Source organism: Salvelinus fontinalis, chromosome 15 (assembly GCF_029448725.1).
Source record: "Salvelinus fontinalis isolate EN_2023a chromosome 15, ASM2944872v1, whole genome shotgun sequence".
Classification (NCBI taxonomy): Eukaryota; Metazoa; Chordata; class Actinopteri; order Salmoniformes; family Salmonidae; genus Salvelinus; species Salvelinus fontinalis.
The window spans coordinates 27,665,246-27,692,622 of NC_074679.1; the positions used below are offsets into that span (position 1 = coordinate 27,665,246).

Genomic DNA, 27,377 nt, shown 5'->3' on the forward strand with positions numbered 1-27,377 from the left:
GTTTTTGTCATGAACATCAAAATTATCCACACCACAAGCTAGAACGAACGCAATTTCATTTTACTGGTACAATCATAATAATAGTATTCTATATAACAGAACCGAAAATATAGCAGTATATCCTAACGACGTCAGCATGCTTCAGTTCTGTTTGTCCATTTTGAGAAGCCGTAGTCAGTATACGCTTCCTCAATTAGTCAGCATTAATCGAAGATAACTCAAGACATCTGTTATTCATTTTGACGTTTTTGGCTAGGACATCTTAGTCGCGCAATTTTAAATCAAACTACGATGTTTGGTGCAGTATTTCTAAATGAAAACGAGTCGTCTCTCGTTGAATGATAAACACTTTATTGAAGAATTCCTACAGTTGACCAATCGCTTACGAATGGGCGTAGACTCCCGATCTTCCGCTGGCCTCGAGAAAAAAAACGTGTCCGAACAGCCGAAAAAATCCTTACCGATGTCTAAAACGTCACAACTCTCCCGTTACTGTTTCGGTTGGGAAGAATGCATAAAAAATAAACGAATTTCTTATGAGATTTTAGGATGATTATGTGAATGGTCACATTTTTCTCTCATGATGCCACAACTCAACAACACGTGCCACTAGGCAAATATGTGCTGTCAATTAAACAAAACACAGGTAGTCTATGATACAGTTAACACTGTCTGCTCACTATATAATTCGAAACAACACTGTACATAACTAAGCAGATCTAAATGCATATTCCATGAAACTGATTGGGATCAAATGGTTGGTATGCAGATGCTGCATAGACGTTCAGCCTGGTCTCAGACTAGAGCATGTTAGTTAAACCTTCCCCTAAATAATCTAACCTTAACCCCTAGCTAACATTACCCACAAAAATTGAAATTCGTAAGAAATAAGTTTAGCAAATTCGGAACATATTCTACGAATTGCAATTCATAACATGGCATACGAAATGGATGATGGAAATCCACAAATTAAAATGTAACATATACTAAATGGATTGTCCCAGATTTACTTTACTATGTTACGTCTACCCCTGAGTCCAAGTTAAGACGGTTCACCAGTCAAATTTGAAGAATTAGCATTCATGGTTGAAATATAAAACGGTTAGGGTTACTAACTACAATCCGCAGCCTATTTTTTTTTATTTTCCATTCCACTAGCGCCTATGTTTGATGACGTGCACCCATAGAAACACATTCATCTGAAAGTGAAACTAACCTCGAACACTCATTCGATCGATGAAAGGTAGGCTTTAAAATACGTTTTAATATTAAAACCGTCAATGTTTGTTGCTGCAGAACTCCACTCTAAGGGTGTGGGTTTATATGGACAAATAATTTACCTTCAGTGTTTGATATAAGAAGAGATCAAAATTACTCCGATTGTAAAACGACTTCTCTTTTGAGTAATAGATATGGTTAATATAGACTGTCGAAGTCATTTTGTAGATGTCAATTTCTAAAATAACAGCAAATATCACTTGGTCAAAGTTGCAAGAACTATTTGGACTATGACCAAAATCACATAGAAATTGGAGTTATGCTTCTGCAGTTGCGATTTTAGCATGTAAATCTTGGTGGGGCAAAAAAAAAAGTGGGAAGCATGCTAGTGTAACGGGTGTAGTTAGCGGTGGTGCGAGCTAGCAGCCTTTCAGTCGGTTACGTCACTTGCTCTGAAACCTAGAAGGAGTGGTTCCCCTTGCTATTAATTATTTTTTTTGCTAAGAATGTGGGGCTCAAAACCCTGAATGACGGGTTGCCACTGTAGATCTGTCATTAACATTGAAAGCAAGTCTAAGAAGCAGTAGATATGTTCTATGTGCGCTATTTCTATGCAGCCCGTTCTTAAAGTGGAACTGACAGCATTTTAACTACTTTGCAGATAAGAAACAATCCTCAGTCATATTAAATTCCCAGTTTATGCTTCAAACCCAACTTTAAGAGGTTTAAAAATAGGTTATATTTGACAAAAAATTCCATGACATGCAGCAAGGCAATATTGGCAGAAAAGATGGAAGCAGTTCAATGCATGGTTAATGTATTTCACCAATACATTTCTTGGTACTCCAAAAAACATTGCCATCAGGTTAAAAAAAATCCCAGCTGGCCTGGTACGTTGTTTGCTGCCTCCACCCATTCGGGATGCACCGTTTCAGGTTTAATGACTCAATATTTTGAACAAAAACAGACGACTGTAACTAAGGCTGGGAATGTCAATACAATCAAACTAGCAAGGGCAATGATCACAAGTCAGTCTTTACGTGGCTAATACGCTAGCGCACATGTCAAACAAGGCCTGCGGGCCGAATAGGATACACAAGCGAGCCTAAAGGAGCTAACATTTGAGTCATCTACTTTATGAAATTACAGTGCGATGTGCTCACATCAGTGAATTCAATTGCGCTGCTTCTTCGTGTCCCATTTACAGCGGAGGGAAAGTGTACAGACACATGCCACAGACCTAGCTAGGCTACTAAAATGTTGCAGTCTGGCTTCGGTTTTTATTCAGACCCCAACATGTGTGGATATGATGTCCCATGAGATCCGTGCGGCCCGGCACCTTGGAGAACACGGCCGTATTCTGCTGGACCAACTCTCGGAGCTCTTGTCGTTGGGGTCTTCCCCCATGGCAACTTCAACAGAGGTCGGGTTCTGCTGTGGTCGGGTCCACGTTGCACACAGCACTTCTTGTGCATGCCACTTCTACAATAAGTTTGCATGGTAGAGCTGGAGGGGTTTTCTGCGCCCCGGTTGGCGGCCCTTATAATTGACGTCACCTACCAGCTCGACGATGTCATAGGGCCACGTAGCCAGGAATTTGCTCTCCATTGTGGGGATCAGCACCAAGACCTTCACACCCAGGTGGAACTCTCGTGGTTGGGCCGGTTGTATACGCGCTCCTGAGTATGTTGCGCTTGGGCCATGTGCTCCCTCACCACTGGCCAAATCACAGTCATCTTCTCCCTCATCTCCTCCATGACCACATCCTCTCCCTAATCTCCTCCATTGATGACCTTCTTCAGCATCTGCTTTAGGGTCTTATTGAAGCGTTTGACTAGGTCATCCGTTTGTGAATGGTACACACTGGGCCTCACCTGTTTGATTCGTAACAGATTGTAGACATCTTTCATTACCCGAGACATGAATGCGGTGCTCTGGTCCGTCAGGATTTCCCGCAGAATGCCCACCTGGCTGAATAAATGGAAGAGCTCCTGTGCAATACCTTTCGCTTCCACCGTGCGTAACGGGATAGCTTCAGGATACCAAGTGGCGTAATCCACGATTACCAGGATGTATTGGTGTCCCCTCGCGGTCTTCACCAACGGACCCACCAGATCCATCGCCAACCGCTCAAACGGCACCCCTATAATGGGCAAGGGAACCAAATGGTTTCTATAATGTGCCCTCGGAGCTGTGATCTGGCACTCCGGGCAGGTACGGCAGTAGTCCTTCACGGCGTGCTTGAGTCTGGGCCAGTGGAACCGATTTCCGATCCTCTCCCTGGTTTTCTCCATCCCAGCTGTGCCCCAAACAGGTTGGTGTGGGCAAGCTGCAAGACAGTCCTAACATACTGGGTGGGTATGAGTAACAAGTCTTTCATCTCTCCATTGTGCTTTACTACCTGATACAATAAATCTTGCTTGATTGCAAAGTGTGGGTAGTGCCACCCACTTACCCAGGTAATAGCACACCATCCATCGCAATCACCTGGCCCCTTGCGTTCTGGAGGTTGGGGTCTTCTAACTGGGCCATCCCGAACTGGCCCGTCATTCTTGTGTCAGGCGGTCCTTCAGGTTCCTCCAACTCCATAAAGGGGAGCCTGAGGTCCTTCTCGGACGATAGCTCGCTTCCCGGCACGGTGTTGTCTCCCTCCTTCTGGTCCGACTCGGACCCAGTGGACACCTGCGGCAGGTCGGGGGTTATGCAGGCGACCATCCTTTTTCCTCTCCTTCCTACCTCATGCGCGTGCCTCCACAGTGCCTGGAAGAGAGGGCAATCTCTACTGCAGAGAATGGGCACGGGCAGGTTAGGAACAGCCCCTGCGCGCATCTGGCACTCCCCCCTTTGGAGCGGTTATCCACACTGGCACGGCTGGGTACCTCTTCGTGTACTCAGGACACTGTCACCTCCTCGTCCCCCGGTTTGTCTTTCCCCTCTCGTGTGAGCCACTGCGGTTGGGCCAGGGTCACCATGCTGCCAGAGTCCAGCAGAGCGCTGGCATCGATGCCATTGATTCGTACAGGAACCACCGGAGGGGCTGTCTGTGGGTGCCTAACAGGAGGTGACTTAACTCGCCATTCGGGTTACCCCGGAGCTGGGGGGATGCAGAGAGCTTGGACTCCTCCCGACCGGGGAAGCTCCACGCGAGGTGTCCCGGCACGGCACACTCATAGCAGCGCCTCTGATCTAGGTCCAGCAGCGGATGTCGGCGTCGGTTCGGGTTGCCCTCCCGCGTCACAGCCTCGGCTGGTTCCGTCCGGGCCCCCTTCAGCCCCTCTCCTCTCTCTGTGCTTTTCTTCCCCCTCCCCGTGTCCACTCTCTCATCCCGGGCCCCTTTCAGCAGGTCGTGGGTGTTCTGGTGGGTTTCCACCACTGTCAGCAATTCCTCCAGGCTCTGGGGGTTCTGCATACTCTCCGCCTTCATCTCATATGGGAGGGTCCGACGGTATCAATCCAGGACGATCTTATCGATTATTGGGAGGGACGGTACGTCAGTCCGTAGCCAACCCTTGGTCAGGGGCACCAGTTCGCTCATCTGAGCGCGGGGGAAGACGGTGGAGTCAAAGGCCCAGTCGTGTACCAGTTGTGCATGGCGTGCAAGGCTGAATCCATAACGGCTCAGGATTTCGCATTTGAATCCCTCATAATTTGCTGCCTGGTCGGCGTTCAAGTCGAAGTAGACCTTCTGGGCCTTCCCGGAGAGATAGGGTGCCAAAAGGCTGGCCCGCTTGGGCTCGGGCCATCCTTCCCTCTGCGCCGTCCTCTCGAAGGTGCACAAATACATCTCCACATCTTCCTCCATTGACTTAACCAGGAACTGGTTAAGCTAGACTCCTAAGCCATCCCATCCTCCATCTGCTACCATTCTGAGGTTTTGTTGGTGCTGTTCCTCCAGTGCTCGCTCCTGGAGAGCCTGTTGCTTCTGCTGGCTGAGGATAAACTGAGCCACCAGTTCCTCCATGGTAATCTCTGTACTCTCGACCGCACGGCACCCAATGCTACTCAGATGCCCGCATTCTCCACCATATGTGGTAAACCGTGGGGTGTTAGGTTGAGCGCGCAAAGATTAATACAGAGACAGGGAGGTTCTAGTCAGAAAACACGACTTGACAACAAAATAAACATAACAACAAAATAACGTAGGTTTGGCTCGGTCGTTCTTCTCAGGGTCTGCTCCGTGTCTGTCTCTCTGTTTTTCCTCGTGGTGTGCCACGGTGCTCCCTTTATGTGGCCTGCACACTCCCCTAATTACCTCTACTTGGAGCCATCAGCGTCGGGGTGCCCAGCCCGTGTACTCCCAGCAGAGGGAGCCAGCGTCGCGGCACGTACCTCCCCTCTATCACCAAGAGGGTGACCTCCCGGGATACCACAATGTATATGTGTAGCTAAACAGGTGGGGCTCTGCCACAACAATACAAAGAGAATGGCCGTCCTTAACTAGGCTATACAGAACGAGTGCCTTGCTGTGACAGTGATTGGTGAAAAGGTCATTTATGCATAGCAGCTCTGTTGCAGTAATTTTCTGTGTTGTTTTCAACATTCCTTTGTATAAGCCTTAAGGCGGTTTAAGCTACAGTTATTTGCCATACCAAACATACTGTAATGCACCCAGTCAGAACACTCTCAGTACAAGTGTCTGACTGTCCAGACCCAATTTACTTAGAAGCTGAATGTATAGGCGTTGCTGCGACTTACTGTATCTGGTATGGCTTACTATCAATATAAACGCTGTACTGTTTTCTTGATTTATTTTCAAGGCTGCCCTGAATCTCATCTTACTTGTTCCCTTTTTTCTTCTACAGTAAAACAGAGAGGAGGGTAGCACTGCCTGTAAAATGAGTCTCTCTGGGGAGAAAGAGAAGAGTGACACTGCTTCTAAAATGAGTCTTTCTGGGGACAGAGAGGAGGGGGGCACTGCCTCTAAAATGAGTCTCTGTGGAGAACTTGACTCCACCAATGTAACAGAAAGGTGAGTAAAAAAGAGATGGTGTTATCTTGTGTTATCATCTCAAAGCTCAGCAGTGATAATATGCAGGGATGGAAATTAAATTAGCCTGTACTTTTCAGAGTGTGCTAAACTAGCTTGTCTGAAGATCTGTCTCTGTTGTGTTAAAGCCCAATCCAGAAGGAGAGACCAGTCTCACCTGTACCCAGCTGTCTGTCCATGAAGAGTGACAAGTCAATGGGGCATCCAATAGAGTTCCAGAGGAGAGATGTTTCTACTGATCACAAGTTTGTGTCTGACGATTTCCTCGACCCTCTCCTTATTACCATGTTGTGAAACTAGCAGAATATTTACTTATTCTGAACATAGTTTTAACAGCTCTGATTACTGTGTCCTTTCAACAGGAACCAGATGGAGAGACCAGACTCCTCTACACCCAGCTGTGTGTCCATGCAGAGTGTCAAGTCTATCGGGCATCCAATAGAGTTCAGAGACATCACCATAAGACAACGGTAAGTGATCTGAGAGGCCTGTTGTGGTGTTCGGTGGTCCAGGAAGCGAAAACTGAAAAATGTCAACATCATTATATAGATAATTGTATGAACATGAACACTATGTGATTCAAAACATGTAAAGTTGCACATCTTGGGTAATTTCCCGTGTTTCACCTTGGTTACTTTTGTTTAACACTGGTGCACAGAACTATTTGTTTGTCCTTGCATCTACTCAAGAACCAACATGTTACCTTCACTGATCCGGAGGAACCGCGAAACGAATAAACATGATTTACCATGATTTTCTCAGTGAATATAATATGTTTTTGCAGCTGTATTTAGCCTTTAAGGGCCATATTGCTTTTGCCTACTTTTGTATAATGACAGCACAACGTTTGCTAGACCAGCTCTCAAAACAATCAAGGTCCTGGCAAGCTAAATAAAGAGCTGTTCTGGCATCTGAGAAAAAATATATTTAGCATGTTTCAACAGCTTCTTATCTTGTATTATTTCAGGATTCCTTTGGTCACATTTATATATTTTTTATTTCACCTTTATTTAACCAGGTAAGCTAGTTGAGAACAAGTTCTCATTTACAACTGCGACCTGGCCAAGATAAAGTAAAGCAGTGCGACAGAAACAACAACACAGAGTTGCACATGGAATAAACAAGCGTACAGTCAATAACACAATAGAAAAAAAAGAAAGTCTATATACAGTGTGTGCAAATGGTGTGAGGAGGTAAGGCAATAAATAGACCATAGTAGCGAAGTAATTACAATTTAGCAAGTTAACACTGGAGTGATAGATGAGCAGATGATGATGTGAAGTAGAAATACTGTTGTGCAAAAGAGCAGAAAAGTAAATAAAAACAATATGGGGATGACGTAGGTAGATTGGGTGGGCTATTTACAGATGGGCTATGTACAGCTGCAGCGATCGGTTAGCTGCTCAGATAGCTGATGTTTAAAGTTAGTGAGGGAAATAAAAGTCTCCAGCTTCAGCGATTTTTGCAATTCGTTCCAGTCATTGGCAGCAGAGAGCTGGAAGGCAAGGCGGCCAAATGAGGTGTTGGCTTTAGGGATGACCAATGCAATATACCTGCTGGAGCGTGTGCTACGGGTGGGTGTTGTTATCGTGACCAGTGAGCTGAGATAAGGCAGATCTTTACCAATCATAGACTCATAGATGACCTGGAGCCAGTGGGTCTGGCGACGAATATGTAGTGAGGGCCAGCCGGCAAGAGCATACAGGTCGCAGTGGTGGGTGGTATAAGGGGCTTTGGTGACAAAACGGATGGCACTGTGATAGACTGCATCCAGTTTGCTGAGTAGAGTGTTGGAAGCTATTTTGTAAATTACATCGTCGAGGATCGGTAGGATAGTCAGTTTTATGAGGGTATGTTTGGCGGTGTGAGTGAAGGAGGCTTTGTTGCGAAATAGGAAGCCAATTCTAAATTTAATTTTGGATTGTAGATGTTTAATATGAGTCTGGAAGGAGAGTTTACAGTCTAGCTAGACACCTAGGTATTTGTAGTTGTCCACATATTCTAAGTCAGAACCGTCCAGAACCGAGTAGTGATGCTAGTCGGGAGGGCCGGTGCGGGCACTGAACGGTTTTACTTGCGCTTAAGAGCAGTTGGAGGCCATGGAAGGAGTGTTGTATGGCATTGAAGCTCGTTTCGAGGTTAGTTAACATAGTGTCCAAAGAAGGGCCAGATGTATACAGAATGGTGTCGTCTGCGTAGAGGTGGATCTTGGAATCACCCTCAACAAGAGCAACATCATTGATATATACAGAGAAGAGAGTCGGCCCGAGAATTGAACCCTGTGGTACCCCCATAGAGACTGCCAGAGGTCCGGACAACAGGCCCTCCGATTTGACACTGAACTCTGTCTGAGAAGTAGCTGGTGAACCAGGCGAGGCAGTCATTTGAGAATCTAATGCTGTTGAGTCTGCCGATAAGAATACGGTGATTGACAGAGTCGAAAGCCTTGGCCAGGTTGATGAAGACGGCTGCATAGTACTGTCTTTTATCACTGGCGGTTATGATGTCATTTAGTACCTTGAGCATGGCTGAGGTGCACCCGTGACCAGCTCGGAAACCAGATTGCACAGCGGAGAGGGTACGGTGGGATTCGAAATGGTCAATGATCTGTTTATTAACTTGGCTTTCGAAGACTTTAGAAAGGCAGGGCAGGATGGATATAGGTCTATAACAATTTGGGTCTAGAGTGTCACCCCCTTTGAATAGGGGGATGACCGCGGCAGCTTTCCCATCTTTAGGGATCTCGGACGATACGAAAGAGAGGTTGAACAGACTGGTAATAGGGGTAGCAACAATGGCGGCGGATAATTTTAGATAGAGAGGGTCCAGATTGTCTAGCCCAGCTGATTTGTACGGGTCCAGGTTTTACAGCTCTTTCAGAACATCTGCTATCTGGATTTTGGTGAAGGAGAAGCTGGGGAGGCTTGGCAAGTAGCTGAGGGGGGTGCGGAGCTGTTGGCCGGGGTTGGGGTAGCCAGGTGGAAAGCATGGCCAGCCATAGAGAAATGCTTATTGAAATTATCGATTATCGTGGATTTTTCAGTGGTGACAGTGTTACCTAGCCTCAGTGCAGTGGGCAGCTGGGAGGAGGTGCTCTTATTCTCCATGGACTTTAGTGTCCCAAAACTTTTTGGAGTTAGAGAAACAGGATGCAAATTTCTGTTTGAAAAAGCTAGCCTTTGCTTTCCTGACTGACTGCGTGTATTGGTTCCTGACTACCCTGAAAAGTTGCATATCGCGGGGACTATTCGATGCTTGTGCAGTCTGCCACAGGATGTTTTTGTGCTGGTCGAGGGCAGTCAGGTCTGGTCTATATCTGTTCTTAGTTCTACATTTTTTGAAAGGGGCATGCTTATTTAAGATGGTGAGGAAATTACTTTTAAAGAACAGATATGGGTATGGAAATCTCAGAATTTTTGGTGGCCTTCCTAAGCCAGGATTCAGACACGGCAAGGACATCAGGGTTGGTGGAGTGTGCTAAAGCAGTGAGTAAAACAAACTTAGGGAGGAGGCTTCCTCGACTGGCGGGATGAGGTCAATATCCTTCCAGGATACCCGGGCCAGGTCGATTAGAAAGGCCTGCTTGCAGAAGTGTTTTAGGGAGTGTTTGACAGTGCTGAGCGGTGGTCGTTTGACCGCGGACCCATAGCGGATGCAGGCAATGAGGCAGTGATCGCTGAGATCCTGATTGAATACAGCAGAGGCGTATTTGGAGGGCAGGTTGGTCAGGATAATATCTATGAGGGTGCCCATGTTTACGGATTTAGGGTTGTACCTGGTGGGTTCCTTGATAATTTGTGTGAGATTGAAGGCATCTAGCTTAGATTGTAGGACTGCCGGGGTGCATGTCCCAGTTTAGGTCACCTACCAGAACGAACTCTGAAGATAGATGGGAGGCAATCAATTCACATATGGTGTCCAGGGCACAGCTGGGAGCTGAGGGGGGTCTATAACAGGCGGCAACAGTGAGAGACTTATTTCTGGAGAGATTCATTTTTAAAATTAGAAGCTCAAACTCTTTGGCCATAGACCTGGAAAGTATGACAGAACTTTGCAGGGTATCTCTGGAGTAGATTGCAACTCCTCCCCCTTTGGCAGTTCTATCTTGACGGAAAATGTTGTAGTTGGGTATGGAAATCTCAGAATTTTTGGTGGCCTTCCTAAGCCAGGATTCAGACACGGCAAGGACATCAGGGTTGGTGGAGTGTGCTAAAGCAGTGAGTAAAACAAACTTAGGGAGGAGGCTTCTGATGATAACATGCATGAAACCAAGGCTTTTTCGGTTACAGAAGTCAACAAATGAGAGGGCCTGGGGACACGGAAGGCCTGGGTTAACCTCCACATCACCTGAGGAACAGAGGAGGAGTAGGATGAGGGTATGTCTAATGGCTATCAAAACTGGTCGTCAAGTGAGTTGGGACAGAGAATAAAAGGAGCAGATTTCTGGGCATGGTAGAATAGATTCAGGGCATAATGTACAGACGGGTATGGTGGGGTGCGGGTACAGTGGAGGTAAGCCCAGGCACTGAGTGATGATAAGAGAGCTTGCATCTCTGGACGTGCTAGTTATGCTGGGTGAGGTCACCGCATGTGTGAGAGGTGGGACAAAGGAGGTATCTGAGGCATGTTGAGTGGGACTAGGGGCTCCGCAGTAAACAAAACTAAAGTGTACAAGGCATATTGACATTTGAGAGAGACATAAAGCGAGGCATAAAGCAATCACAGGTGTTAATTGGGAGAGCTAGCTAAGACAACAACGGGTAAGACAACAACAGCTAATCAGGTAAGACAACAACAAGTAAAATGGCGATGAATGGGCGGGAGAGGGTCAGTGAACTACACACAGGGCCTGAGCCAACAGATAAACAAAATAAACTAAATGGAGTACCGTGATTAATGAACAGTCCAGCAGGCATCAGCTATGTAGCCAAGTGATCATAAGGTCCAGTGAACAGCAATAGATGGAACAGGGAAGCCGGGTACAGGTTAGTCGTTACTACGCTAGCACACGACATTTAAAGTTAGCAGGCCCGGGTAAGTAGAGGCTTCTGCTCCGACGTCCGGCAAAGGCCGGTTGAGGGCACAGCGGATGGAGTTACATCGGCGGACCAGTTGTGGTGGTATGGCGGGGCGCCGTGTCGACAAAGGGTCCAGGCCAGATGGCAAAAGAGGTATTGTAGTTGTAGTAATTTTGTTTGCTAGCCGGGAGATGCAGTTGGCTCGCGGCTAACTGGTGCTAGCGTCGGGGCAGGGGCGTTAGCCACTATAGCCACTCTGTAGCAGCTAGCTAGCAGCAATGATCCAATGCAAAGGTCCAGAGCTTACGGCAAGGATCCGGAGGAGTAGTGGATTCTAGCCGTGTTGGGGTAGAGTCCGGGAGGCATCGGCTGTGTAGCCGAGTGATCACAGAGTAGGCCGGGAGGTGGGCCTGGCTCAGGGCTAGCTTCGGGGCTGGGTCACTCGGTGGCAGCTAGCTAGCTGTGATGATCAGGAGTAATGGTCCAGGGTTTACGGCAGGAATCCGGCATTGTAGTGGAGAAAACAGTCCGATACTGGCAGCCTGGCAAGTATTATTCAGGCAAAAAAAAACGGCTGGTGTCTGTGCAGAAGGTAAAGGCCGCTAACAATGACTAAATAGCTAGTAGCTAATTAGCTGGTTATCTTCTGATGGCTAGCTTCTGATGGAGGTTCTGGCTATAAGGTCTAAAAATTAACGGATCCGTATCACATTGGGTGAGGCGGGTTACCGGAAGGTATATCTGATTTAAAATTGGAGAAGAGATTGAAAATAAATTGAAATATATACAAAAAATACAAAAGTACACGAGAGGACGACAAACCACGTCTGCACATCTACTCCATCTTTGATTGGACGGATTGTACATGCACTGCTTTCTGCAAGCATGGACAACGGAACATGTGTAACAATTGTAACCAAGATGTAACATGGCAACCTAATTAACGTTGCTATGGGAAATAACACAAAACGATTTCAAATATGTACATTTTAATTAGTGTGCAACTTTTACAAGTTGAATGTCAAACTCTTCATCTTAATCACATTTTCTACATAATGATGTTGACATGTTTAGCTTCCTGGACTACAAAACACCTTTTCTGTAGCCTTTTTTGGTGGGTGGACTATTTATGTAACACAAAAATAATTTGTACCGGGCGGGTGATTTCCTTCTGGACATCTATGGTCATCAGCCAGGGAACCAACACTGCTCAATGCTTTTCTCCTTGTACATCTATTGGTGGCGGAGCAGTGCCAGGGGCGTCTCTGTGCCACCCCCTGTAGCTGGCCTTCCTTCAGTTGTAGTAAAGTGAAATCTCATGTTTTGTCCACAGAGACAAAAAGGAGGGATCAGAGTCAGAAGTTCCCAGTGGTCAGTCTGCCCAGAGTCATCAAACAGACCTGTCTTCCATATTCAGGGTGGGCTGGCTTATGTCTCACATGTGTTATTCGGCAGTGTTTAATCTACTTCCCCAGAGTCAGATGAACTCGTGGATACCATTTCTATGTCTCGGCATGCAGTTTGAAGGAATTTGCTAACATTAGCGCAATTGCTAAATAGTGTTAGCGCAATGGCTGGAAGTCACTGCTAGCATGCTAATAGATACCATAGACTTCGTCATTGCGCTAATACTAGTTAGCATTGGCTCGCGAAACTACCTCTAACTTCCTTCATACTGGATGCAGAGACATAAAAGGGCTTCATTGCCAAAATCCCAAACTATCTCATTAACATATAATGTATTTTTGGTTGCATATCAAATCAAATGTTATTTGTCACATGCGCCGAATACAACCGTGAAATGCTTACTTATGCTTACTTACAATTTCCCTTACTTTCCCAACCTCAGTATTTTGTATTATATACATACTGCATTAGTTTTCACACCCTTTGATCCATTTCAGTTGGTTGAAAAAAATGCCATTGCTTTGGTAAAACGGGAGCTGAAGAAGTTCAAGAAGATTCTGTGTCCAGATCTCCCAGAATGCTTTGAGAGTCAGACGGAGGATAAGGAATTGGTGGACGCTGAAGATGTGGAGCAGGAGAGCATTCCCAGAGAGGGGGCGCTGAAGATCACACTGCACATTCTGAGGAAAATGAACCAGAAGGAGCTTGCTGACACACTGGAGAACAGTAAGTGGTTTCTGACTTCATTCCTTAAAGGGGAAGTTCACCCCAAAATACTTCTGGACCATTTATAATGCTTGCCTGGCTGTTTGTCAGTAGGGGAGAGTAGGGTTGAGCCTTTTTTTATTTATTCAACATCACTCTGTCGAGGGAAATATAGTATTATTTCTAATAAAGAGATCGACATATATTTAAGGATTTTGTGTATCCGTGGAAATAATCAGAATGAATTTAAACATTACAGTTTTGAAAACATAGCTTGTCCAAAAAAAGTGATCTCTCTGGATATGGGGTAAGTTGATCGACGGGACAGGGTAAGTTAAGCTCCTACAAATTTCTGTACTGAATGGAATATTACCATTACATTTTTAAAACCATGTGTATCTTTATTTCCAAAACACAATTGCTTTTTTGTCTTTTTAATCATTTTAAGCATCTTTCAACACAGGCTTAACACCTCACAAATTTGGTACTTAAAACTTTTTTTTTTAACATAGGCCAGGTCCTGTTGTTACCTCATATCCCAGTGATAATACATTGCATGGCCATTGGCTCAACTTACCCTAAGGCATACCCTAACTTACCCTAAGGACTATATTAGCCCCATACAGCTACAACGGTGCACTTTAATGTTAGGTTTAAGACCGCATATTGAAGCTTATAGAGACTCCAACTGATGTATAGAACAATCTTAAAATTATCTACTTTGGTTTAGATGCAAGCATCATGAAACCTCTAACGCAATAAATTCATTTGACTTGGTGATTTTAAAAAATCACCTAACTTGCTTACCACTTTTTCCATGTGGTTTCTTCCTTCACAGACTGAAATGATCACAGACTCCATGAAATCATCCTAAATATTTGGTCAAATGATTAATTTTTGCGTATGGTTTCCTAGAAACAAGGGTGTCTCAACTTCCCCCTTTGGCTCAACTTACCCCCCACCACAGGTCCATTGCTTTGGTATATAGTTTTCTGTGTTTTTATATCAAGATGGTACATTTCCGAAATGACCTAAAATGCATTAAATGCTCTGTGTATTTATTGTTGCATTAACAACGATTGGTGTCTCTGGATTGAATTGCCAAATAAGTATGTTTTTTAATGTACAAAGATTATTGATTATTTTGGGACTGGTTGAAACCGGATTCTGTTCACACACTAAAAAATGCTGGGTTGTTTGGTTGACACAACAGCTGGGTTGCAGGCATTGGGTCATTTATTATTATTCTTTTTTTTTAAACCGCTTGGCTATTGATGCTGGGTTATTGAGATATGGATCATATAGTTATTTTTGACCACCCGTGAGAGTAGATGTCATTCCAGTTCATCTGTTCTGTTGTATTGTTATCACATGTTAAGGTTGAACACTGATACACTTGTGTAAGCCTCATTAAAGCATAAAACGTATGTTGGAATATGCAAATATTCATGTTATGAATTTTATATTATAATATGTAATGTGCAAAAAATATTCAAAGAAAATAGAAATTTGCAGTGTATATACTTAACATGATGAACAGGAATGACATTTACTTTAACTGGTGGCCAAAAATAATGATCTGAAAGCCACCTCCCTAATAGGCCACGCCTCCTGAAAAGAACCTAAGAATTACAGCTGATGGTTAAAAATAAACCACCTGATGAAAATTGAAAAAAAGTGTCTGATCCTTAAGATTAAATTAACCCATGTTTGGGTAATCCAAACAACCCAACAGGCTAGGTCAAAATAATCGTGTGTGTTCTGTCCAATATTTACCCAGCACTGGGTTACCGAATAACCCAAATTGGGTTGTTTTTAACCCAGCATTTTTTGGGGGGATTTACCGTCTTTCCACTATGGACGGAAAATCTGCAACCATTCGAGGTACAGTAGGTTGCTAGCAAGCTAAATTGCTAACACCTGTAGTCACTACAATGTAATTTATAACGTTATTTGTTTGCCATTCGGCGAGCTACTGTAGCTTGTGATGTATTTGGCTTGCTACTGTAACGTTGACCTTTTGGTGGATCCCCTGTTAGCAGTTCCTCTTTCCACTTGTTTTTACCTCCTTTTGAGTTTTTCAGAAGTCAACTATAGATTTTTTTTTTTTAAATTCCAAATCACTACTGACTGTTTTTTTTTAGTTTTTTGCTTTGTGTTGAAATTCCCTTTTCCATTACTTATATAATACTAATAAATAGTCCTGACCTACGTCCCAACTCATGGTGCGTATTAATCTACTTCCTGGATTTCAATATAAAAATAACAAAATAAATTGTTAAATATTTGCCTACTGAAATAAGTTAGCAGGAAAATTATGTCGAGTAAGTCATTAAAATGACGATTGCAGTCATGGGATAGGGGGGGCAAAAGGGCCCAGAAGTCTTTTTGGGTGAACTTCCCCTTTTAATACTTCATTTTCTTTTTACATGTTCTTCTCAATGAAGAGAATAGGTTATCATAAATGTCCACTTGATTCTCAACCCTTTACTAAGGTAACACATGAGTGATGTCTGCATTTTCAGGTCTTCTAGGTGAGCTTGCTGTGTGTAAAAATAAACTCAAATCCAATCTGAAGAGGAAATGTGAATGTGTGTTTGAGGGGATAGCTAAACAAGGAAACCCAACTCTTCTCAACAAGATCTACACAGAGCTCTACATCACAGAGGGTGGAAGTGGAGAGGTCAATAAAGAACACGAGGTGAGACAGATTGAGACAACATCCAAGAGACCAGCAGCACAAGAAAAAGCAATCAAATGCAACGACATCTTTGAATCCTTACCTGGACAAGACAAACATATCCGAACTGTGTTGACGAAGGGAGTCGCTGGCATCGGGAAAACGATCTCTGTGCAGAAGTTCATTCTGGACTGGGCTGAAGGAAGAGCAAATCACAATATCCAATTAATCTTTCCTCTGCCTTTTCGGGAGCTGAATTTGATGAAAGATAAGAAATACAGCTTGATGGAACTTCTTCATCACTTTTTCAATGAAACCGCAGAATCTGAAATCTCTAACTTTGACAAATGCAAGGTTCTGTTTGCCTTTGATGGTCTGGATGAGTGTCGACTTCCTCTAGACTTCAACAACAATGAGGGCTGTTGTGATGTCACAGAATCAACCTCAGTGGACGTGCTGCTGACAAACCTAATCAAGGGCAATCTGCTTCCCTCTGCTCTCCTCTGGATAACCTCCAGACCTGCAGCTGCCAATCAGATCCCACCTGAGTATGTTGACCAGGTGACAGAGGTACGAGGGTTCAATGACCCACAGAAGGAGGAGTACTTCAAGAAGAGATTCAGTGATGAGAACCTGGCCAGCAGAATTATCACACACATGAAGACATCAAGGAGCCTCTACATCATGTGCCACATACCAGTCTTCAGTTGGATCTCTGCCACAGTTCTAGAGAAACTGGGGGAAGCACAGAGTGGAGAGATGCCCAAGACTCTGACTGAAATGTACAACCACTTCCTGATCTGCAACATACTGCGCAAAACACAGAAATATCCAGAGGGACCAGAGAAAGCTGAGACAGATTCACAGATGAAAGCAGATGCAGAGATGATTGTAAAACTGGGGAAACTAGCCTTTGAACAGCTGGAGAAAGGCAATCTGATCTTCTATGAGGAAGACCTGAGAGAGTGTAGCATCGATGTCACAGAAGCTTCAGTGTACTCGGGAGTGTGCACACAGATCTTCAGAGAGGAGAGTGGGCTGTACCAGGAGAAGGTGTACTGCTTTGTGCATCTGAGCATCCAGGAGTTTCTTGCTGCTGTGTATGTGTTTGTCACATTCAACAATGACAATGTAAATCTAATGGCAGAACCTGAAACCACTACCAGAATACTTCACATGTCTGAAGACACGTCTGCAACCATCCTCCACAAGAGTGCTGTTGACAAGGCCTTACAGAGTGGGAATGGACACCTGGACCTGTTCCTCCGGTTCCTTCTTGGCCTCTCAATGGAGTCCAATCACACTCACTTACTAGACCTATTGATACAGACAAGAAACCGCTCACAGACCAATGAGGAAACAGTCAAGTACATCAAGGAAAAGATCAGGCAAAATCCCTCTCCAGAGAGGTGCATCAATCTGTTCCACTGTCTGAACGAACTGAATGACCATTCTCTAGTGGAAGAGATCCAAAGCTACCTGAGCTCAGGAAGTCTCTCAGAAGCCGAACTCTCACCTGCACAGTGGTCAGCTCTGGTTTTTGTGTTACTGACTTCAGAAGAGGAGCTGGAGGTGTTTGACCTGAAGAAATACTCAAAATCAGAGGAAGGTCTTCTTAGGCTGCTGCCAGTGGTCAAAGCCTCCAGTACAGCTCTGTAAGTATACATATATGAAACAATATTTTGTTTTAAAATGGAGACAGATTTCATAAGGTATCTGAGAAAGTAGTTTTGAAAGTAGTTTTGTTTGGCAGATATTTTAATGTAAACTAGAAAGAATAGAGGTCCAAGAATCGATCCCTGTGGAATACGACATTTGATCTCAAGAGGAGTAGGTAGGGTAGTACTCCTTTTAAAGTGACATTGTATTATTTCCATTAAGATAGCTGAAAAACCACAGCAAGGGGATATTAACATATGACTGGAACTTTAAAAGCGTGATATTGTGTTGTTTTCGTATTCCCATTGTGTAGGCTGAATGGATGCAACCTTACAGAGCGATGCTGTGAACCATTAGCCTCACTTCTCAGCTCAACCTCTTCACAGCTGAGAGTGCTTGACTTGACTGACAACAACCTGAAAGATTCTGGAGTGAAGCTGCTCTCTGCTGGACTGGAGAGTCCACACTGTAAACTAGAGAAACTGAGGTCACTACTTCTCCCATTTGTACATAAATGAACATAACCTTGATGTGTAGCAGCCTTTCACATGGTATGGATAATACTTGGGATGTCACAGAACCAATAGGTCTATTTCTAAGAGTGACCAGTCTTTTTGCAGGTTGTCATTCTGTGTGGTCACAGAGGAAGGTTGTGCGTCATTGGCTTCAGCTCTGAGAACAAACCCCTCCCATCTGAAAGAGCTGGACCTGAGCTACAATCACCCAGGCGATTTCGGAGTGAAACTGCTCACTGCTGTAAGAGGGGATCCACACTGCAGACTGAAGAAACTCAGGTAGAAATGTAATTGATGTTAATCAAAGAACTAAAGTTGATGAATGTACTTTTTTGACACAACTACTGCGAACAATTGTATGATATTGAAAGATATATCTTTTGTATTTTTGAATAGATAAAACATACCCTATGATACTAATGGTGTCTCACACCATAAAATATGGTGGTGTTCTGTTTTGTCACAGTGTGGACCATAATGAAGAGTGTTATTTGAAATCAGCACTCAAGAAATGTAAGTCTTGGTTGCAGTGAAGAATGACTATATTTAATTCTTGAAATTTGAACAAAACTCTTAACCTTACCTCATCCAGTTTTTATTCTACCTATTCAGATTTGAGGTGCAAATCTGTTGTCTTACGTTAAATGTGTATTTGTGTCTCTATCAGATGCCTGTGAGTTGACCCTGGACCCCAACACAGCACACAATGACATGACTCTATCTGAGAAGAACAGGAAAGTGACACGGCTTGAAGACGAGCAGTCGTATCCTGATCACCCAGAGAGGTTTCTGTTCTGGAAACAAGTGCTGTGCAGAGAGCGTCTGACTGGGCGCTGTTACTGGGAGGTGGAGTGGAGAGGCCTAGAGGCTCACATAGGAGTGGCTTACCATGGACTTGACAGGCAAGGACGGGGTGATGAGTGTGGGCTTGGATACAATAACAATTCCTGGGCTCTCAGTTGTTATAAAAACTACTTCACTACCAGGCATGATAAGACTCCCACTACCATTCCTATCCCTCCTTCCAGCACCAACAGAGTAGGAGTGTATCTGGACTGGTCGGCCGGCACTCTGTCCTTCTATAGTGTCTCCTCTGACACACTGACCCACCTGCACACATTCCACACCACATTCATTGAGCCACTCTACCTAGGAATTCGGCTTTGGTGTCATGATTCCGCAGTGTCCCTGTGCCAGATAGAATAGCCCGTTCCTACAATTCATCTGAGTCCTGTCCCTGCCCATCTTTAGAGTCCCTGCCCAGTAAGCCCCCAGCACACCTCCCCCTTGAAAATAAAAAAACAAACATCTACCTTCCCTTTCTTGCACTAACACTCACACTTGTCTTTTCTTACTAGCACTGACTTTGCTGATAGCTGTTTTTAAAAGTTTTACTTACTATGACTGTGATATGTGATTGTCTTAGCTGCCTTAAGCACAAACTGTAAGTCGCTCTGGATAAGAGCATCTGCTAAATGACTAAAATGGAAATTTACAATTCGCTGAGCCCCTCTATGCAGGGTTTAGGTCTGGCATCATGGCTCTGTGTCTGTGTCATGTAGAATAACCTCCTGTTCTTACAAGTCAGAGTAACAGCCACATCTTCAGGGCGATCCATTTGAAAGTTATACATGTATCTATTTATTATTCTTTCTCATGTTCAGCATCAATGCTCTGTAAATGTTTATATTTTAATGTAGGTAGTCTACATACTGTGTGTGTTATTCATTGAAGCATGTCATCTGTACTAAGTAATTTGATGTATGTCGGGAATAGCAACTTGTAAAATAAATACTGTATCTAACTCTGCATACATATGAACTTATCTTATATTGTCCTTAAATATCATTTGTTTTACAGTCAATAAAGTGTGTATTGTTTCATTCTATGTCCTGTCTTTGTCATGTAAAGTCCTGTTCTCATGGACAGTATATTCTGCTGTAAATTAAACTAGCTTTTCAGGATTCTGACTTTGCTGCATTTGTTCTGAAACATTACCATGTTTCTCTCAAATCGTTGAGATTTACTTTACTGAAATCAAAGATATATTTATAATGTTGGAGCACAATCGTAATGTATATATGTCCATCTTATAAAGACAACATAAAAAAAGAAAGGTTTACTTTGATGAAATCAAAGGCATATTTATGATAGTGTTGGAGCACAATCCTCTGTTCAACAAACATTTACACACTAACTATAGCGAGTAGATATTTTCCTGCCACTCCAGGAAAGCCGGTATGTGTGTGAGGGCTGTTGGGGGTTTGTTTCAGCGTCTGGTGGCAGAACCTGGACAGACGGCCGGAGGGATGCTGTTCTGGGGATTTTCTATTTCCTCTGTTTGCTCCTTCCACACTGCCGCCCTCTGCTTTGTGGCCTCCAGCTTCCACTGACGGAAGGCAGCAAAATCCTCAAATGGCATCCTTGAGTTGATGAGGCCTTCTGTTTTGTAAGTGCAGATGGCAGTGTACGTGACTGGGAAACTGACCGTTTCACTCTGCAGTAACATAATGCCAGAGCTGAGTGACTCCAGGAGTTCTCTGGGCTTGTGTTAATAGCAGAGCAGATCCAACTGCTTCTGGATCTCTTTCTTCCTGTGGCGCTTGGCCAGTAGCCCATTAATAGCAGCTCTCAATGGCTCTGTCCACTACCAGTGGTCCAGGACAAACTCCTGTCTTCATGGGCCCAGGGAGAAGCTTTCAGGGGCAGTGGTGGTGTGGCTGGCAGAGGTCTGCGCTGCAGGGGCCGGATCGGTCTTAGCAGAGAGGAGAGACAGAAAGAAAGTCATGCATGTCCGTCCTCTCCTGAAATAGACAACCAATTACCTTAAGTGACAATAATTATACAGTTGAATTATGTGATATATGAAAATAATTTTCAATCTCAGTAATACTGTTGAGGGAGCTAGCACACATCAATTTCACTGCACCTTTTATAACTGCTGTTAACTTCTACTTGGTCACCATCCCGGATCCGGGAGCATCCTCATCAGTAAAAAAGCTGACTAGCATAGCCTAGCATAGCGCCACAAGTAAATACTAGCATATAAATATCATGAAATCAAAAGTCCAAGACACCAAATGAAAGATACACATCTTGGGAATCCAGCCATCATTTCCGATTTTTTAAATGTTTTACAGCGGAAACACTATGTATTTCTATTAGCTAACCACAATAGCAAAAGACTCAACCGCATATTTTCACCATTTTTTTTACCGCATAGGTAGCTATCACAAAACCGACGAAATAGAGATATAATTAGTCACTAACCAAGAAACAACTTCATCAGATGACAGTCATATAACATGTTATGCAATAAATCTATGTTTTGTTCGAAAATGTGCATATTTGAGGTATAAATCATAGTTTTACATTGCAGCTACCATAAAAAATATCACCAAAGCAGCCGGAATAATTACAGAGAGCAACGTGAAATACCTAAATACTCATCATAAAACATTTATGAAAAATACATGGTGTACAGCAAATGAAAGATAAACATCTTGTGAATCCAGCCAATATTTCAGATTTTTTAAGTGTTTTATAGCGAAAACACAATATAGCATTATATTAGCTTACCACAATAGCCAACCACACAAACGCATTTATCAGCAGCAAAATGTAGCGATTGCAAAAACCAGCAAACGATATTAAATTATTCACTAACCTTGACAAACTTCATCAGATGACAGTCCTATAACATCATGTTACACAATACATATATGTTTTGTTCGAAAATTTGCATATTTAGAGCTACAAATCCTGGTTTTACAATGTGAATACGTAGCCAAACTGCACAAAATTCTCCGGAGATATTTTGGACAGTCACCTAATCTAATCAAAGAACTCATCATAAACTTTACTAAAAAATACATATTGTACAGCAAATGAAAGATACACTAGTTCTTAATGCAATCGCCGTGTTAGATTTTTAAAAATAACTTTAGTACGACATACAGCTTACGTTATAGCGAGACAGCGCCTGCAATGAGGGCTGAAAATAGAACTAAACATTTTCCACAGAAATACGAAATAACATCATAAATGGTTCCTACTTTTGCTGAGCTTCCATCAGAATCTTGTACAAGGAGTCCTTTGTCCAGAATAAATCGTTATTTGGTTTTAGAATGTCCCATTCGCCTGTCGAATTAGCAACCTTAGCTAGCCAAGTGGCGCGAAGATGTCCATCTTCAGAGAACGGAAAACGCCAAAACTCCCGATAAACGTTCAATAATTTGATAAAACTATATTGAAAAAACATACTTTACGATGATATTATCACATGTATCAAATAAAATCAAAGCCGGAGTTATTAGACGTCTATACCGAACGCTTTTCAGAAGCCAATGCTGATGTCCTTCCCGCGCCTTGCTAGACAAAGGAAATTGGGGTCACGTCATTCCAAGAGCTCTTGTTCGACCTCAGATCAAGCTAGACACCCCATTCCACCTCCCACTGCCTGTTGACATCTAGTGGAAGGCGTATGAAGTGCATGTATATCCATAGATTTCAAGCAAATGAATAGGAAGGCCCTGGAACAGAGCCTCGATTTCAGATTTTTCACTTCCTATCAGGAAGTTTGCTGCAAAATGAGTTCTGTTTTACTCACAGATATAATTCAAACGGTTTTAGAAACTTGAGAGTGTTTTCTATCCAATAGTAATACTAATATGCATATTGTACGAGCTAGAATATAGTACGAGGCAGTTTAATTTGGGCACGATTTTTTACAAAGTGAAAACAGCGCCCCCCTATTGAGAAAAGGTTTTAACTGAGTATGTGACGAGTAACGTTTTGTTTTATAGAAGGCTGCTGTGCATACAGATGTACTAGAGAGCTCATTTCTTACCTTTGCAATGGCTGCTTCTGTGACAGCATGGGCAGCACCATTGATGCTATCTCCATTTTAAAGTCTTCTTTGTTTACTTTTATGAGTGTATTGGCAGTTTGTAAGTAAACTGAAAATGTGCATACAACCACCTACTGTGCTGGAGTTTATATAGTTTGAACAGAAATAAAAAATAAGGTTGCTGATTTACTAACATCTGCAATTATGGAATGTTTGCTCAGGAGGATATTTTTCATTGTCTGACACCTCCTGCTGAATTCTGTGATTCTTCCTTAACTCATAGCAAGTCCCATCTAGTTGACTACTTCAAAATGGTGAAAGCCCTCAATGGCACTCCACACTGGGCTACAATCACCTATCCGGACGCGTTTTACTGCCGACGCGGCGCCCCACCGGGCCTTCACGACTGGACTACCGACGTTATCTGCTCGAGAGAGTTATCCAACTGGCCCCTCCGTCGCGACGTTACCTGAACGCCCATCTGCGGCCCGCTAATCATTAGCTGTCTTATCGGCTGCTATCTGAATAGGTCTATCAGACAATTTTCTTGGGTCACTATAAATATATCTATTTTGCCAATTGATTGGTCCCCTCTACCACACGGAACCCCACTAATCTACCGACGGAAACGCACGAGGTGGCTAAAAACAGACCTCCATCTTCTGTCAGCTTGCTACCCATGGCCCGGCTAGCTGTCTGAATCGCCGTGACCCCAACCAACCTCACTACTCACTGGACCCTTATGATCACTCGGCTAAGCATACCTCTCCTTAATGTCAATATGCCTTGTCCATTGTTGTTCTGGTTAGTGTTTATTGGCTTATTTCAATGTAGAGCCTCTAGCCCTGCTCATTATACCTTATCCAACCTCTCAGTTCCACCACCCACACATGCGATGACATCACCTGGTTTCAATGATGTTTCTAGAGACAATATCTCTCTCATCATCACTCAATGCCTAAGTTTACCTCCACTGTATTCACATCCTACCATACCTTTGTCTGTGCATTATACCTTGAAGCTATTTTATCGCCACCAGAAACCTCCTTTTACTCTCTGTTCCGGACGTCCTAGACGACCAATTCTCATAGCTTTTAGCCGTACCCTTATCCTACTCCTCCTCTGTTCCTCTGGTGATGTAGAGGTGAATCCAGGCCCTGCAGTGCCTAGCTCCACTCCTATTCCCCAGGCGCTCTCTTTTGATGACTTCTGTAACCGTAAAAGCCTTGGTTTCATGCATGTTAACATTAGAAGCCTCCTCCCTAAGTTTCTTTTATTCACTGCTTTAGCACACTCTGCCAACCCGGATGTCCTAGCCGTGTCTGAATCCTGGCTTAGGAAGACCACCAAAAATTCTGAAATCTCCATCCCTAACTACAACATTTTCAGACAAGATAGAACTGCCAAAGGGGGTGGTGTTGCAATCTACTGCAGAGATAGCCTGCAGAGTTCTGTCCTACTATCCAGGTCTGTAACCAAACAATTTGAATTTCTACTTTTAAAAATCCAACTCTCTAAAAACAAGTCTCACCGTTGACGCCTGCTATAGACCACCCTCTGCCCCCAGCTGTGCTCTGGACACCATATGTGAACTGATTGCCCCCCATCTATCTTCAGAGCTCGTGCTGCTAGGTGACCTAAACTGGAACATGCTTAACACCCCAGACATCCTACAATCTAAGCTTGATGCCCTCAATCTCACACAAATTATCAATGAACCTACCAGGTACCATCCCAAAGCCGTAAACACGGGCACCCTCATAGATATCATACTAACCAACTTTCCCTCTAAATACACCTCTGCTGTTTTCAACCAAGATCTCAGCGATCACTGCCTCATTGCCTGCATCCGTAATGGGTCAGTGGTCAAGCGACCTCCACTTATCACTGTCAAATGCTGCCTGAAACACTTCAGCGAGCAGGCCTTTCTAATCGACCTGGCCCGGGTATTCTGGAAGGATATTGATCTCATCGCGTCAATAGAGGATGCCTGGTTATTTTTTTTAAATGCCTTCCTCACCATCTTAAATAAGCATGCCCCATTCAAGAAATTTAGAACCAGGAACAGATATAGCCCTTGGTTCTCTCCAGACCTGACTTCCCTTAACCAACACAAAACATCCAATGGCGTTCTGCATTAGCATCGAACAGCCCCCGTGATATGCATCTTTTCAGGGAAGGTAGAAACCAAAAATACACAGGCAGTTAGAAAAGCCAAGGGTAGCTTTTTCAAGTAGAAATTTGCTTCCTGCAACACAAACTCAAAACAGTTCTGGGACACTGTAAAGTCCATGGAGAATAAGAACACCTCCTCCCAGCTGCCCACTGCACTGAGGTGAAGTAAATACAATATAGCAAGTAAAACACTGGAATGGTAGATTTGCAGTGGAAGAATGTGCAAAGTAGAGATAGAAATAATGGGGTGCAAAGGAGCAAAATAAATAAATAAATACAGTAGGGGGAGAGGTAGTTGTTTGGGCTAAATTATAGATGGGCTATGTACAGGTGCAGTAATCTGTGAGCTGCTCTGACAGCTGGTGCTTAGAGCTAGTGAGGGAGATAAGTGTTTCCAGTTTCAGAGATTTTTGTAGTTCATTCCAGTCATTGGCAGCAGAGAACTGGAAGGAGAGGCGGCCAAAGGAAGAATTGGTTTTGGGGGGGACCAGAGAGATATACCTGCTGGAGCGCGTGCTACAGGTGGGTGCTGCTATGGTGACCAGCGAGCTGAGATAAGGGGGGACTTTACCTAGCATGGTCTTGTAGATGACCTGGAGCCAGCGGGTTTGGCGACGAGTATGAAGCGAGGGCCAGCCAACGAGAGCATACAGGTCGCAGTAGTGGGTAGTATATGGGGCTTTGGTGACAAAACGGATGGCACTGTGATAGACTGCATCCAATTTATTGAGTAGGGTGTTGGAGGCTATTTTGTAAATGACATCGCCGAAGTAGAGGATCGGTAGGATGGTCAGTTTTACAAGGGTATGTTGGCAGCATGCTTTGTTGGAAATAGGAAGCCAATTCTAGATTTATCTTTGGATTGGAGATGTTTGAGGTGAGTCTGGAAGGAGAGTTTACAGTCTAATCAGACACCTAGGTATTTGTAGTTGTCCACATATTCTAAGTCAGAACCGTCCAGAGTAGTGACGTTGGACGGGCGGGCAGGTGCAGGCAGCGATCAGTTGAAGAGCATGCATTTAGTTTTACTTGTATTTAAGAGCAATTGGAGGCCACGGAAGGAGAGTTGTATGGTATTGAAGCTCGTCTGGAGGGTTGTTAACATTGTGTCCAAAGAAGGGACAGAAGTATACAGAATGGTGTCGTCTGCGTAGAGGTGGATCAGAGAATCACCAGCAGCAAGAGCGACATCATTGATGTTTACAGAGAAGAGAGTCGATCCAAGAATTGAACCCTGTGGCACCCCCATAGAGACTGTCAGAGGCCCGGACAACAGGCCCTCCGATTTGACACACTGAACTCTATTAGAGAAGTAGTTGGTGAACCAGGCGAGACAATCATTTGAGAAACCAAGGCTATCGAGTCTGTCGATGAGGATGTGGGGATTGACTGAGTCGAAAGCCTTGGCCAGGTCAATGAATACGGCTGCACAGTATTGTTTCTTATCGATGGTGGTTAGGATATTGTTTAGGACCTTGAGCGTGGCTGAGGTGCACCCATGACCAGCTCTGTAACCAGATTGCATAGCGGAGAAGGTATGGTGGGATTCGAAATGGTCGGTAATCTGTTTGTTGACTTAGCTTTCAAAGACCTTAGAAAGGCAGGGTAGGATAGATATAGGTCTGTAGCAGTTTGGGTCAAGAGTGGCCCCCCCTTTGAAGAGGGGGATGACCGCAGCTCCTTTCCAATCTTTGGGAATCTCAGACGACACGAGAGGTTGAACAGGCTAGTAATAGGGGTTGCAACAATTTTGGCAGATAATTTTAGAAAGAAAGGGTCCTGCAATTCATCGCTATGGTGTTCGATGGGGTTGAGGTTGGGGCTCTGTGTAGGCCAGTCAAGTTCTTCCACACCGATCTCATGAAACCATTTCTGTATGGACCTCGCTTTGTGCACGGGGGCATTGTAATGCTGAAACAGGAAAGGGCCTTCCCCAAACTGTTGCTACGAAGTTGAAAGCACAGAATCTTCTAGAACAGGGGTACTCAACTCTTACCCTACGAGGTCCGGAGCCTGCTAGTTTTCTGTTCTACCTGATAATGAATTGCACACACTTGGTGTCACAGGTCTAAATCAGTCCCTGACTAGAGGGGAACAATGAAAAAATGTTTTGAGGTCCAGAGTTGAGTTTGAGAATTCTAGAATATCATTGAATGTTGTAGCG

At 44.0% G+C, this 27,377-nt stretch overlaps 2 protein-coding genes across 3 annotated transcripts in view; one reads left to right on the forward strand and one right to left on the reverse strand.

The window, feature by feature from the left end:
- The window catches only part of LOC129811689 (calcium permeable stress-gated cation channel 1-like), a 41,470-nt gene extending 40,057 nt beyond the window's left edge, over positions 1 to 1,413 (reverse strand). Inside the window, exon 1 of one of the 2 annotated variants that reach the window (XM_055863202.1) lies at positions 1,341 to 1,413. The gene's annotated coding sequence lies outside the window, so the exon portion shown is untranslated. Of the gene's footprint in view, positions 1 to 386; positions 474 to 1,340 lie in introns of those variants that run through there. The other variant, XM_055863203.1, reaches the window with a different exon arrangement.
- Positions 1,078 to 20,153, forward strand: LOC129811688 (NACHT, LRR and PYD domains-containing protein 3-like). Its single transcript, XM_055863200.1, has 11 exons — positions 1,078 to 1,243; positions 6,021 to 6,187; positions 6,334 to 6,450; positions 6,568 to 6,675; positions 12,557 to 12,641; positions 13,128 to 13,356; positions 15,861 to 17,670; positions 17,988 to 18,161; positions 18,295 to 18,468; positions 18,656 to 18,702; positions 18,857 to 20,153. The coding sequence occupies exons 2-11, from the start codon at positions 6,054 to 6,056 to the stop codon at positions 19,393 to 19,395; spliced, it is 3,417 nt and encodes a 1,138-aa protein (XP_055719175.1). The 5' UTR covers positions 1,078 to 1,243; positions 6,021 to 6,053; the 3' UTR covers positions 19,396 to 20,153.
- Positions 20,154 to 27,377: the final 7,224 nt, after the last annotated feature.